Source organism: Colletotrichum fioriniae, assembly GCF_027942845.1.
Source record: "Colletotrichum fioriniae strain IMI 355084 chromosome Unknown scaffold_8, whole genome shotgun sequence".
Taxonomy (NCBI): domain Eukaryota; kingdom Fungi; phylum Ascomycota; class Sordariomycetes; order Glomerellales; family Glomerellaceae; genus Colletotrichum; species Colletotrichum fioriniae.
The window spans coordinates 394205-408475 of NW_027076844.1; the positions used below are offsets into that span (position 1 = coordinate 394205).

At 52.6% G+C, this 14271-nt stretch overlaps 4 protein-coding genes across 4 annotated transcripts; 3 read left to right on the forward strand and 1 right to left on the reverse strand.

The window, feature by feature from the left end:
• Positions 1-1277: 1277 nt before the first annotated feature.
• Positions 1278-1964, reverse strand: N0V96_006922 (uncharacterized protein; the record flags this gene model as incomplete). The annotated part of the gene is made up of 1 exon (XM_053192388.2): positions 1278-1964. The coding sequence occupies one exon, from the start codon at positions 1962-1964 to the stop codon at positions 1278-1280; it is 687 nt and encodes a 228-aa protein (XP_053050152.2).
• A 3010-nt stretch (positions 1965-4974) lies between these two features.
• Positions 4975-6158, forward strand: N0V96_006923 (uncharacterized protein; the record flags this gene model as incomplete). Its single annotated transcript, XM_053192389.2, has 2 exons — positions 4975-5122; positions 5293-6158. The coding sequence occupies 2 exons, from the start codon at positions 4975-4977 to the stop codon at positions 6156-6158; spliced, it is 1014 nt and encodes a 337-aa protein (XP_053050153.2).
• Positions 6159-6919: 761 nt separating this feature from the next.
• N0V96_006924 (uncharacterized protein) lies at positions 6920-9424 on the forward strand (the record flags this gene model as incomplete). The annotated part of the gene is made up of 5 exons (XM_065757866.1): positions 6920-7009; positions 7080-7260; positions 7326-7559; positions 7615-7807; positions 7867-9424. The coding sequence occupies 5 exons, from the start codon at positions 6920-6922 to the stop codon at positions 9422-9424; spliced, it is 2256 nt and encodes a 751-aa protein (XP_065613389.1).
• Positions 9425-13047: 3623 nt separating this feature from the next.
• Positions 13048-14040, forward strand: N0V96_006925 (uncharacterized protein; the record flags this gene model as incomplete). The annotated part of the gene is made up of 1 exon (XM_053192391.2): positions 13048-14040. The coding sequence occupies one exon, from the start codon at positions 13048-13050 to the stop codon at positions 14038-14040; it is 993 nt and encodes a 330-aa protein (XP_053050155.2).
• Positions 14041-14271: the final 231 nt, after the last annotated feature.

The following is a 14271-nucleotide window of genomic DNA, read 5'->3' on the forward strand; positions in this document are numbered from 1 at the left end:
AATGACGGGCAGGTCCCATCTGATGCAAGGCAAGTCAACCCAGCAGCTAGACCAAGATCTCGAGCTGGGAGATGGCTTCCATCACGTTATCCGCAGACGGGTAAACAACAGAGGGTCTTCAACCGGTGCTTAGAGTGGCTGACGTTATTTGATACTGTGGGAGAAGGTCGTTGTTACTGGGAATAAGTTAGTAGGCAAATATGAGTTGGCATAATTCCAATCAGCCCAGGCAAAAGAGTTCACCCCCCGGTGTTGAACTGGGGGCTACATCTCTGGCGCTCATGCTGGGATTCGAACTCGGGTACTCGTATGTGCTGAGCCTGTCGTCGAGTAGGCTGGTTGGCGTGTAAATTGGTTGTTGACCATGAACCATTCCACCACCCACGCCACAGTTTGACCTGACCCCCGGCCTAGAGGGCGCCTGCTGTGCTGGTGACGGAAACGGGATTGAGGGGGTATATGATTTATTTTTCGTGGGTGTTCTGCCTGAGTATTCCGTGAGTATTCCACATGAGTATTTCACACAGATATGCTTACGTCCAATCGAAATACACCCTTAGGGCGCTTTGAGTGATATGGCAAGATGTATGGCAGCGGCGAGAGATCTTCAGAAACCGCCCAGCCTGAGCAAGAATGACATGAAATACCATGCTGATCTATTAGAATGTGCTCTGGGTGTATTAATGACAGAGATTATTCACATCACAGGAATAGCTGTCACTATTCGACTCGAGTATTCTGTATGGATGTAGTGTATTAGTGATTATGTGATTGTTGTACACTACTACTCCAGTATTGCCTATCCTATGTATCGCGTCGAACTTCTTTTGTCAACGCCGCAGACTGTTTGTTTGCCTGCCCAAAAGAAAGAGGTACTAGCAATACGCGATTTCATTTTGCTGAAACCGAACCAGTTTGTATGGTATCAACCATCAATGCCCCAAGGCTCAAGGATATCCTGTTACTGCCCACTCCAAAGCAGAGAGACTACCCTTACACAATTCCACAACGCCGAAAGCCTACGCCAGTATGCCAGGGTATCTTAGCTCCCAAGGTCCCAATATTTGAATGTCCTTCCCGTATCCCCCAAGTCTCCGAAGGTAGCAAGAGTTATGGGCTCCATTGTCAGCCCGAGAAGGCGCCAGTTCGCCAAGGTTCCTTCCCCATGACCCAATACCTCTTCCAGGCTGCAAGAGACACGAGCTCCATTGTTCAGCCTGAGGTATGTGTGTGTGTGTGTGTGTGTGTGTGTGTGTGTGTGTGTGTGTGTGTGTTCCCTAACGGAAGCCCAACTGCTCCACACTTTTGCACTCGGCGGCGCCATAGTCGTTGTGGGTAGCCTCGTACCAGGCGGCCTGGACCATGCCGGGGTTGCAGAAGGTGGAGGCGACGAAGTGCCAGATCAGTTCGCCCTTGTCGGTGCCCGCGCGACAGGAAGCGTCCGAGGCGGCGGCGCAGGCGGGGAAGCGTCTGAGGTTGTGCCAGAGATTGCCGCAGACCTTGGGGGCGTCGTCGACGCCCGAGTAGGCCCTGAGCGAGTAGGCCTGGAGGACGCGGTAGCTCATCTGCTGGTGCTGGCAGAGGGCGCCCCCGTGCTGGACGAAGTCGTCGACTGAGGAGTCGGGATCTTCGGGGGTCGCGATGCCTGTGTTGTTGACCTTGTCGTCACCCTCTTTGATGGTGGGGACGCCTGCATCGGTCTTGTCGTCGCCCTCTTTGGTGATGGGGACGACTGGTTTGGTCTTGGGGCGATACTGTTGAGGGACGATCTTGTCTGTGTTGATCACACCAGCACCCTCTGGGATGAAGGCCTTGTCTTTATCGCTGCTGCCAACATACTTAACGAGGTTGGGGGTGCCTGTACCGACGACATCGTTGTCTCGGCGGGCGTTGCCAGTAGGAGCGGCGTGAGCGCCAAAGAAGACGGTGGCAGCGAGAGCGATGAGGGAAGTAGAGAACTGCATCTTGAAGACTGAAGTTGGGTTGCTTGTTTGTGTAGTTGGGTTGTGAGTTGGTTGGGTAGTTGTATGTAAGTGGTTGGGTTGACTTCTTGACAAGATGCAGTGATGAGAGTGGTATGTAAGATGGATGGAGGATGAACAGAGAAGAGGAATCAGAAGGGGGGAAAAGGCCGGATCTTATAGGTTTCTGGAAGATCGAGGCCGTCACGGTGTCTGCATTTAGGAGTCTTGTCTGACTCTTCGTGCCCTAATGTGCTCAACCTGGTGGGATTGATGAATGTCAAAGAAGGCTTTTTTTCACTGTGTGAGCATGTTCCTGGGCGGCCCGTTGCACCAGAACTTCGGCATCAAGGTTCAGAACCATGGACTCGGTTTGAAATAAACACGGCTGTTGGAAACCTTGACGGGAGGTTAACTGGCGGTGCGGGTATGTACGTCAACCTTGAGGATATAAGGTAATGGGTCCTTTCTCCGGCCTCTATTGAAAATTGTCGGAGATAGGCGTACAAGTTTAATGACAATTTCTACGAGGTTGAAGAGGTGTCTGATCCAGGCTACTGGCTAGCCTTGAAAGACCTGGTTGAGCATAGAGGTATGAGCAGCAGAAAAGTTTGAACCATAGTAGTTGAGATACGGCTCTGTGAGTATCGAGAGAAGATGTTTGACAGCGGAGTATAACGAACCGCACAATCGTCCATGATCTAGTCCCCGTTGTTCAGAATATACTAGGTAGAGCAAGTAATCAGGTAGATTGATAAACCGCACCTCCAGACTCGAAGAACCGACGGCTTCATCTGCAACTTGATCCAGAGGGTTCGCCATGATATATTTGAAAGCACTGGGCACGAAAGGGGGCAAATAATAGAAAGAACTTCATACATCACTACACTACCGGACGCAACCTTCAGTAAAACAACGCCGGTAGTTCCGACAACGTAGGAATCATATCGTGGGTGATTGTTCAGCCATTCGCTGACCAACATACTTGATCGTGTCAAAACTTCAGGTTTTTACTTTTGACCACTAACATCATAAGCAGAGCCCTACTCAGAAATTTTACCTTCAATGCCCAGGAAGCAAATTTGAGTACCATTCTCCCGTTGTTTTCACAGTTAGTTGTGACTTGCAAAACAAGCACTTATACCATCTTCCCCCCTTCATTAATATCTCGTGAGATCTGTTTTCCGTCTTTTGTATTGAGAGAAATGAAGAATTGCAAGTGATATCTGTTCAAATAGCCAGACTGGATATCTGGAAGGTGAGCGGCCTGTGTAAGTCACTCTAGCCACTCTGCCTAGCCCTACTTTGCATCGGAAGCAGCGGTTCACAGGAGTTCCGATGTTGACGTTACCGTTGCAGTGCTAATCGCCATTGTTAGATGACCAATACCGTAAAAACAGAAGCTGACAGAAGCCATAAAACAGATCCATTAGCTCTGAACCTTTCCACCATCGTTCCCAAGCTATTTTGCGGAAGCTAGGACTTATTGCCAAAGTTGATGAGAAGAGGACTAACCCTGATATCGACCGATTGTTTCCTCATACCATCCTGAGTCACCACTGCTCTATCTTTATAAGTAATGAAGACGCTGGACGTAGCGAGTGAAGGAATTGGCTCGGTGAAGGGTGTTGGTGAGGAGGGATACGCCAGAGTACACGACCATCAAGGAAAATAGAGCTTGCTTTCTTCAGATGATATGGCATCCTGCAATCCCCTACAGGTTATTGTCTTAGGAGACGAGGGTCGGAACTCGAAGGTGTGGTGTGTTGACGCATGGTCTGCGGCGGACACGCCTCTAGCCCAGGCGGTCACAATTGCGGCTCCGGATTTCGGGGGAGTGGGGTCTGCCCCAGCGCCGGGAAAGACAACCGGATGCGCCCGGCTGACCACCCGCTCCCCCCGTCTAGAGGGCCTGCAGAGCACAAGGCCCAAGTCGCAGAGACAACTAAATCTAGACCCTTGATAACATCGTGTCCAAGTGCAACGACTTCGTGAGCATGTCTGTCTCTCTTCACATGCCTTTTGGTGATATCACAGGGTTTCGCGACCAGTGAAAGAACTGCTAGGATCTTATTCCATTTCATGTCCGTCGTCTAGCTGGATAGCCGCAACGAGACTTTTCAAGAACGAATGGCCAGCATACAGCTTGATTTCGCGGCTTCGTATCGCTGAAGTAGGGTCAGGAGGAGTTTGGAAGTCAGAAAAACCCCCCCCTCTCCCCCGTTAGTCCTGGCCTGACAGGTGAAACAGCTGTTGCCCCTGACAGACGTCCCCTCAACCACAAGGTTGGGGAAGGACTTTTTCTTTTAAATCTAGTACTCGGTTCCCATCCCATTATCAAACGACAAAACTCACAATTGAAATGAGCATGGATTCACCAATATCTGACACAGTTTTCTGTATTTCCATTCTGTTCTGCTGTCGAAGAAATATAGAGAGTGGCAGGGGGAACGGAAGTATCCAGCCCAACGCTGCTTGTTTCAGCAACGGCCCCTTGAACGCCACGAACCCGGCGTTGACACGATCCTGCGACGGCAGATCCGTTTCGATTTTTTTCCCGCTCTTGTCACTGTAACGCAAAACCTCCAATTCTCCAATTGAAGGAACAGAAATGTCAGGCGCACGGCACGGCGCGAATTAGCCGTGAGTACGGATTACTCCTCCGTAGTCGAGAAAAAGGCCAAAACACCAAAACATATCAGTATACAATCAATCTATACAGATCAAAGATCTTTTCACCTGAACTTCGGCGTGGCGTGCGCATATTCATTTCCCTCCCCCCCACTGAAGCACACAACATTTGAAAGACGTTCAAATTGGCAAAGCCAAAATTATGAGATCGTCCAATCTCGCCGTGTGGCTATCAATCGCAGCCAGCGCACTCGCATGCGACGGCGGCGGGCACGACGACATCAGCGCCCTCGACACAGGCTTTGGGACCGACAGCCATGACGCGCAGCAGCAGCAGCAGCAGCAGCAGCTTCGGGATCGCATATGCGCCTCGAGTCCGTTAATGTTTGCATCATTGCAGAGCACCATTACGAAGAACGACACGTCTCAGTACGGCGTCCTTGATACCGCAGACGAACCCCTGGTTGATGAGGGCGTCGTGCCTGATGGACTGGGTGACTCGGAAGAGGCGCGGATTCGTTATGGAACAAGTAGGTCCTTTGTACATCTCACATCACCACATACTCTCCCTCATCTTACCTCACCTTACCTCATCTCATCAACGATTCATCACATCGCCTCTCATCTCAACGCACAACATCGCCTCACTCACCTCACCTCATCTCACACTCACTCCTCATTTACTTACACTCCCTCCCAGATCTCAAATCAGCATCCGGCCTCTGGCAAGTCCGCCCCTCCTCAGGAAAAGGCCTCGGCATCTTCGCCCTCGCTCCCATCCCCTTTGGCACCGTGATCATAGATGAAGCCCCCCTCTTCACAATCAACCCAGGCCGCCTCACCCCAGGCCAAGGCTTCGCCTTCGCCGCCATCGCAACCCTCGTCGACCAAGCCTTCGCCCAACTCAACGCCTCCAGCCGCACAGCCTACCTCTCCTGCCCGGCGCACCGCGACCCCGGGGGAGCAGACGTCGGCATCAGCAGGGAAGCCCTCGTCTTCCGCACAAACGGCTTCACCATGAACTCTGGCGAGATCGGCATCTTCCCGCACATTGCAAAACTCAACCACGCGTGCCGTCCCAACGCGGGCTCCGCCTCGGTCGGCGGGCGGAGGGTGATTTGGGCGGGGAGGGATATCGCGCCCGGCGAGGAGGTGACGATTACCTACGCGCCGTTGGTGCAGGATACGGAGGCGCGGCGGGCGCGGCTTGCGCAGTGGGGGTTCACGTGTGACTGTGCCGCGTGCGAGGCGCGGGACGACGACGATGAAAGAATCGAGATGAAGAGGCTGATGGGGCTCATTGAGCGGGAACTCGGGAGCGATGCGTTTGGCGGCGACGTGTTGCCCGACGCGGAGCGGCTTGTGCGGCTTGTCGAGAAGGTTGGGCTGGTGGATTACCTGAGTAAAGCGTATAAATATGCTTCGTATGCGGCGTCGAGGTCGGGTAAGTTTGGAGCGGCAAGGAAGTGGGCGAGGAAAGAATTGAAGATTCATGAGATTGCTGATGAAGAGTCGGAGTATGCGAGGGAGACGAGGGCGTTTTTGGCGTCGCTTCCGTTGTTGTGAAGTGGCGGTTTGTGTGGAACAGTTTACAAGATTTTCATCAATGGTTGCCGGCTCGCCTCTCTCGGAACCGAGGAACCGAGTCAAGGTCGGCATAGAAAAGTGGTTCGCGAGTCGGTCCAGTCCCCGCGGTTGAGTCACCCCGGCCGGTTGTGACGCGGCCGAAAAACCGTAACCGGGGGAGGAAAGGGAGAGGGGGCGGACCTCTCCGCAGACTTGGCTACCCGTACGGCCACCGCTCTCCCCTCCTTTGGGGGGAGTGGAACCCCCGCAGATCCGACCGGGCGCCTCAAAGGGCTCCGTCCAGTGTTCGGCGTGAGTCACTCTGTGCGGAGGGGTGGTTGAGAACACCAACGCAAGCTGGCATACCAGCTCACATAGACCGCGACTCCAAGTCCGAGATGAAGGCGAGAGGGATACGTACCTCGCAGTTCCTTTGCAGGGAAGAAGGTACAACGCCACCAACCTGGACAGACCAGACGCGCTTATCCTCCCATACCATGCTATCCCAATCTGTGAGGTGTTTGGGAAGCAGATGCGAGCATCGATAGAAATAAGCACCTTAATTCGTCTTGGCACAAGCCAGAGGACTGAGCAAGAAATTAATAAAATGTGAAGAATACCCCAAGCACCTCAAACTTGAGGCACGGCATCGAATCAATCATCTCTGTTCAGCGGGTTTCGCTTTGATTTCCCATCCCTTCGCGATCCTTTAACTGAGCTCAATCAACTATCCGAACCGGGGGGGAAAAAAGGTCACAGCAATGACGTCGATAGCGTCCGAGTCCGTGGCCACGATCCTCTGCACCAGCAAGCAGACGCGCTTCAATATCCAGACAGCAGATTATCGAGAAGTAATTTTTTCTCAATCAACCCCCAATAGTAAGTGCGCAGACCAGCTGACACAAAGTCTCCCTTTCACAGCTGGACATTAATGGCCTCAACATCACTGTTACTTCGGCTCGTAAACCCGGCGGTGGTAGTAGTGCCAAGGGCAAATCCAAAGCCCGGAGCGAGGGGACCGAGATCCTGGTCGACGCCAAGCTGCGTCTGAAGGCCGGCCAACGGTACGCCCTCGTCGGAAGAAATGGTTCAGGCAAATCGAGTAAGCCTACCAAAACAGAGTATGAGAGCAACTTGAGCACTCCAGTCGCTGACCCGACCTTTAAGCACTCCTCAGAGCCATCGCCGAGAAGTTAATCCCCGGCATACCCGAGGCGACTCGGATATCTCTTCTCCAGCAAACAAGCATCAGTGACAGCGACTCGGACGTGCGCCCCGAAGACAACGACTCGACTGCTACTCCTACCCCAGCGAATGGCTCCGTTCAGAGCAGCCGTACCGTGTTGGAGCACGTTATTGAACAGGCGACTGCGCGGTCGGATGTTGAACAGGAAATCAGAGGTTTGCCTGATATAGCCTTTGTATCTTCCCATCGACCTGGAACTAACATTCACAGCTCTCTCCGATGGCATCAATAGCACAGACTCCCTCGGCTCCGTACGCGCCCTTCGCGCTCTCCGCCATGAGAGAAACCAGAAGCACCTCTTCCAAGTCGACAAGAATGCGAGGTTGCGCAGCGGAGACCGCGGCCTAGCAGCACGTAAGGCCTTGAAGGCCTTTGAGAAAAAAGTCGCCGAGTCTCAGTCACTGTACGTTTGTTGGCTCCTTTCCCATCCAATTCCGTGGGTGGTACTGACCCAAAAGCCAGCGTCGATCAGCCGCAAGATGAAATATCGACCGAAACCATCAAGAGCGAGACGCAGGAGGCATTAGACCTGCTCGCAGATCTCCAACTGCAAGTCGAGCCGTCCAGAGTAGCCGAGACAGAGTCCAAAGCCAAGCGCATCCTGACAGGCCTGGGGTTCTCCGAGGCATACATGTCAAAACCCGTCACCAGCCTATCTGGCGGGTGGCGGATGCGGACCGCGCTCTGCATATCGCTGCTCCAGGAGACCGACATCCTCATCTTGGATGAGCCGACAAACTTCCTCGACCTGCTTGGCATCATCTGGCTTCAGCGGTATCTGGGGTCCCTTCAAGACACGGACGACGCTCCGACGCTCATCCTCGTGTCGCACGACAGAGACTTCATCACCATTTGCAGTGATCTCCTTATCCTGAAGGAAAAGGGGTTGACGTACTTCCACGGTGACCTTCCAACATACGAGGCGTCGCAGTCGGAGCGGAAACTCTGGTTGACAAAGATGAAGGATGCCCAAGACAAACAAAAGGCCCATATCCAGCAGAGCATCTCCAACAACATCAAAGCAGGCAAAGCCAATGACGACCAGAATAAGCTGCGGCAGGCCAAGTCCCGCCAAAAGAAGCTTGACGATCGATGGGGCCTCACGGTCAGTGCCAAAGGCGGCCGCTTCAAGCTGAACCGTGATCTTGTTGGCTTTCACCTGACAGCCCGCGAGGATATAGACGTGCCCCAAGATGAACGACCAGTGAGCTTCGTCTTGCCGGAACCTCTGGATCTTCGATTTCCGGGGCCTCTCATATCGGTAGAGAATGCAACATTCCGTTATCCGACTAGAGCCAAGACGAAGCTGGCGGCACCAACAGTGTTGCAGGATGTAAACTTGTCTGTTCACATGGGTGACCGGATTGGCATCCTCGGCTTGAACGGTGCCGGGAAGTCGACTTTGGTCAAGCTTCTAGTCGACGAAACGAAGCCCACATCAGGGACGGTGACAACGCACCCGCGGCTGAAGCTGGGATATTATTCGCAACATGCCGTCGATGCTCTGCAAGAGAAGGGCCGAGGCGAACCTTCATTGACAGCGTTGTCGATGCTCATGGAGGAAGTAGGCGGGGAACTGGATGAGGGTCAAGTCCGTGGCGTTCTAGGCAGTCTCGGTCTGCCTGGTCGCACTGCTTCCGACGTACCTCTTGGGAAGCTATCAGGAGGGCAGCTTGTGCGATGTGAGCTCGCACGTCTTCTGTGGCGGAGACCTCACTGTCTCATTCTTGATGAAGTTACCACTCATCTCGACTACGAGACTGTGACTGCTATGCGTGAAGCACTCAGAGACTGGGAGGGCGCAGTGGTGCTCGTCAGTCACGATAGGTGGTTCATGCGCGGAGCAGTTGAGGGTCTTGTCGAGGACTCTGACACCGAAGAGGATGAAGATGAAAAGGGGGTACCCAGACGACGGCTTGTGTACAAGTTGAGACAAGGGAGCATGACGCGCCTAGAGAGCGGCGTCACCGAATTCGAGGAGAGCGTTGCGAAGAGGGTGACGAAGCTACTAAGTCTGTAGAGAGTAACAAACTGCCCAGGCCCACCATGGCTCGGCCAAAATCTAGGACGGTGCCCAAAGTCCCAGCTACTGAGGAAATTGCAATGGAATATGATTGCGTAGGAACATGGCGCATTCGTACCAATTACCAGTACACTAGAAACCCGCGTCCAAGGCAGAAGAATACTGAACCAGTCGATTGGACTGGCGAGTCAGGCGTGATCCGCCCGGTACACGTGTAGTTCGTCTTATATGTGGGGGTTCCGGAATCCGCGCGTCGAGTAGGTGCAATTGCCCAGTGTCTCGATCCAGTCCAAGTTTCTTTAGCTTCGCTCGCATGAAGTATCCAGTTTTCCAATCTGACGTTGCTGAAAGCCGAAGACTCGACGAGTCTTGAAAAGCAGTCCGACCGCAATAGAACATCTGTGAAGACTTTTGAAGAGTGTTCAAAGATGAGGCCGTGGCGTATTCACAGCGTAAAACGCATAGGCCCGTAATGGTACAAATTTTTTGCTAGAGAGCCAACATAGAACAGCGCTATTTTCGGATATGTTAGGCGATTGATTGCCGCTGCGCCGGCCCGTTCAGTCGGGTCGGGATAGCGGCTACGGCGAAATTGGGGCGTTGCCTCAACGTCAACCAACCCTCGACTACTTTCATCAAAGTAGGATTTCCCAGCTGCCTCAGCTGTCAAAAGGGTATGAGGTGAGACCAAGCCGGTCAAGGGCTTTATTGGGAAACTCGAAATAGATGCCAGTTCGTCAGAAAAAGCGTGGACGAAAGCCGATCGATGTCGCGTCGATGGCTGGTTAATGCCGCCTGGTTGTTCGGCAGAGGTACAAGGATTGGGTGGTATGGAGAGAAGATATTGTGGTTGTACTGTGTATGACAAGGAATGTCATGACACTGCCGGCTACCTGTGCCAGGCTGCAGCATTTTTCTTTTTCTTCCTGGACAGGATCATTAGCTTGGAGGCCCCAAGAAGGAGAAAAGCTGCTTGCAGTCCTCTGCGAATACTTCCAGCTGCAACCTCGGGAGATTGTGGGCGGGAGGATCGGCACCATCAGCCGTGGTCGATCCCGGAAAGAAGTCAAATGTATAACATTGAACAGGAGGGTGCATTGTCGACGCACTGCTGCATTGGCTGAGAGAGAGAGAAGTCCAGGTTTGGCCCATGCGACGAGGCACAGACGGATGGAAACAATTGTGTTTGACTGGACCAGTGCCTCTTGGTGATCCGATGTTTGATTGGGTTGAGTTTGTATGCGCAGTGTGTCTGAGACCTCGTCGCGCATCTTGTGTGCGGATGTGTCAAGAGCACGAGCGAAACAGCTGAGAGAGTTCTTACGCAGTATACTCGGTACTCCCACCGGTAGCCGTAGCCCGTGGTAGCCGTAATTACTGCATATACTGAGTTGTAATAGCCCTGTCCAAACTCCAAATTGACATGTACCTTTCCGGGGGCCGATGCGTGTCCTAGGGGCTTGGTCGGGCGATGTTGCCGCTAGACCGGGCGACTCCAGGAAGCAGGGTAAGCCACAATGAGCTAGTAAGCTTTCTTGGTTGGCTACTTTTGGCCATCTGGGGTTACACTGGGGAATTTTGCACCTCAGAGACGGGAGTTCCAACTTCTGGAACAGTAGCTACAGAGATGGTTGTCTTCAGGACAAATTCGTAGATCACAACATTCCGTTGTGAGTGCCGTCGATTGTTCTTATTGTTTGTTTGATGAGGTATCTGGACTGAGGTAAACTGTAAGGTACCTAGGCTGCGAGCAAGAGAGAGGCAGAGGGTGAAACAAGCCGTGACGGGACGTGGAACTCTCACTCAGGAACCGTGTGTACGTACGGAGTACTTGCCGTGCCTCTCAACAGAACGCTTTTGCTGCCACATGTCTTCGGCCTCGGAACAACGCCCGTGACAAGGCACAGCGCAGCATAAGTGTCGCAGAGTAACAAAAAGGCATTGCCATACGTGGCGGTGAGACGAAGAGCAGAATTATAGGGGAAAGGAACAAGAAGAAAAAAACTGAATGAAGCGGGCAGAGTATCCGTACCTGGCATGGTGGCATGGAAGGATTCGCATGTGGACACTTGACAGGTTATTATCAAATTGCAACGACAGGACTGGGTCCGTTCCCTCCTTACCCGCCCTGGCTCGTGGAGATCTTTTCGAGGGTCACATAGTGCGATGTGCATCCGGGTAGGGCGAGCCCAGTCTGAGTTTCCCATTATTGCCTTGGGATGTACCCTTTTGGCTACAGACGCCCAGGATGGTACAGGTATCCGCAGCTACGTGTGCTGTGTGAGGCGCATCCTGCCAAGTTGACACATACCAGACACAGCCAGGAACACCACTTGGCCCGCCCTAAGGAGGAGCCTCTCCTCCTTCTTGGCTCTTGGGTTTCCAGAGTCAAGACTCCGCCTTCTTTCTCTGTGCGTGCGTAAGGTACCTTACCTTAAAGGCCAAGGAGTGCGTGCTGTCCAACATAAACTAAAGCAGGTGCTCCCCCGTCCCATCAGCATCAAAGTATTCACGTTACTTTTGACCTCCATCTCACCTTCTCTCCTCCCTACCACTCGATGACTTTTGCGTTCCTCCTTTCCCAACCAAGATCCTAGTTGATCCCGACTCTTGGATCGCTGCGCTTCGCATCGCTCGGGCGCCGTCTCTTCTCCTAAACACATTTTATAACGGAGCTCGGCGGAATCTGCTTCTCTCTCACAGGCTTCAGCTGCATTTGCCATTCCCGGCCATGTGAGCTGCTTGCTCTTGGGTCACGACTACGCAGAACTCTATAATCCCAACACCAGACCTTTCTGTTTCTTTGTCCCTCATGCCATAACCTTTTATTCTTCCTGCAGGGTCGCCGAGAGTTCCGATCAATAAACAGAAAGAAACGAACTGTCGGGAGGTTTCGAGTTCGACTCGCCTTCCAGATCACCTTTGCTTTAGCTTTCGTCAGTGCTCCTGCCCACCGGGACCTGATATGAACTATTAGCCCCCCCTCCTCCCACCTTCATCCATCTTTCAGGTAACCAATCTTGGCATCTTCTCTTTCACTGCATCAGAGTCATCAACCTGCATATTCGCTCGATCCAGTCTCGTTGGCGTGCGCTCATAGTTCCCTTGGCATCATTCGCCAAAGCTACCGTTGCTGCTATATTCGAAGAAGACCCGCATGCTATCGCCGCACGTCAGACAGTCAAACTTGATTCAGCACATTGCGAATTCTTCAAACGACCACTGTACATATACACAATGATTGCGAACTTTCATAACCCGAGGCGGCTTCGGACGCCCTTCATCGCCATCATCGTTTTTATCCTCATCACCGGATTCTTCTTGCTCTTCCACCAACCGCTAGTCCAATATTTTGTAATTCCTTGGACAGCAGAACGTAAGTCTAGCCAATGTCCTTTCTGCCACCCTGGTGTGCTAATTTGGGTTCAGAGTATGGCGGCAGCTGGATGAATGCCTCTTCGCCAAACTGGGTCCAACCAGCTCTCTATGAAGGTCGACCAGACAAATTTGGCGAAGCAAGTCAATACGTACAGGCGATTCTAGACCCCAAAAATGGTGGCTTTCCCATTGTCAACTGCCCTGCGACAAATGTGACTCGCTACGAAGTCCTGCGGCCTACCATGAACATGGACAAAAGGCACTACTTCTTTGCTCTCGACTTGCGACAGGTTAGAGATCTCCTGCCTCAGTTGATAGGAGCTGTTCTGGAAGCCATGAACGTCATTGGACCGGAGAACTGTGCCCTTTCAATCGTTGAGGGTATTTCTACCGACGGTACATATGAGACGTTATATCGCCTTAAATCCCACCTCGACCAGATGGGAGTTTCCTATCACCTTCAGACGAGCAGCATCGATTCCCATAGTGGTGACCGCATCGGCAAGCTCGCCAAGCTGAGGAATCTGGCGTTGGAACCCATGATGGCAGACGCGGATGCCTACGACCCGAAGGCCACAATTATTTTCCTCAACGACGTTGCTGCATGCACCGAGGATATCTTAGAGCTGGCATACCAGAAGCAGACGCAGGGAGCCGATATGACTTGCGCAATGGATTACCACTTCCTCCGATTCGCGCCGCACAATGGAGAACCGTCATTCTACGATTCGTGGATCTCTCGCGCTATCAACGGCGACACCTTTTTGCCGATTCCCGACAGAACACCCAAGGGAGAACAGTGGAGCGACGTGGCGAACATGTTTTGGAATCATCCGTACTCCCAGGATCGGTATCTCAGCCGTAAGCCGCTGCAGGTGTTTGCGTGTTGGAACGGAGGCGTTGCGGTCACTGGGGAGCCCTTCCTGAAGAAGCAGATTGACTTCCGGAGGTCATACCAAGGAGAGTGCCATACCGGCGAGCCAACACTGCTATGCAAGGATTTGTGGAAGCTGGGTCATGGCAAAATCGCCGTCGTACCGAGCGTCAGCTTGGCATATAATGTGAAAGACGGACGACAAATCAAAGAAGAGAGGGGGTTTGCGTCGGCTTGGACCATTAATGAGAATAATGGGGAGCCTCCCAAGATCAATTGGCAAGAGGAGCCGCCAGCAATGGTCAAGTGTATGCCGACATTTAGGAACCAGTTCTGGCGGCCGTGGAATGAAGGACTGTGAAGAGGCCCTACTCGCATCAGGCGCTATAAGGGGAGTAGGAGATGGAATTTTCATTGTAGAGAGCATCAACCATGATACCCGGTCGCATAGTGTTTTGGGATAGCAGGCGCTAATATCAACTATCTTTGAACTTTGCATCTCCGTATTTGACGATACTACTGGTGTAACAGAGTCCCAAGTATTTTTTGCGTGGATAGCATGCTTACTCAGTTGCTTAGAGTCTAGTTTGAC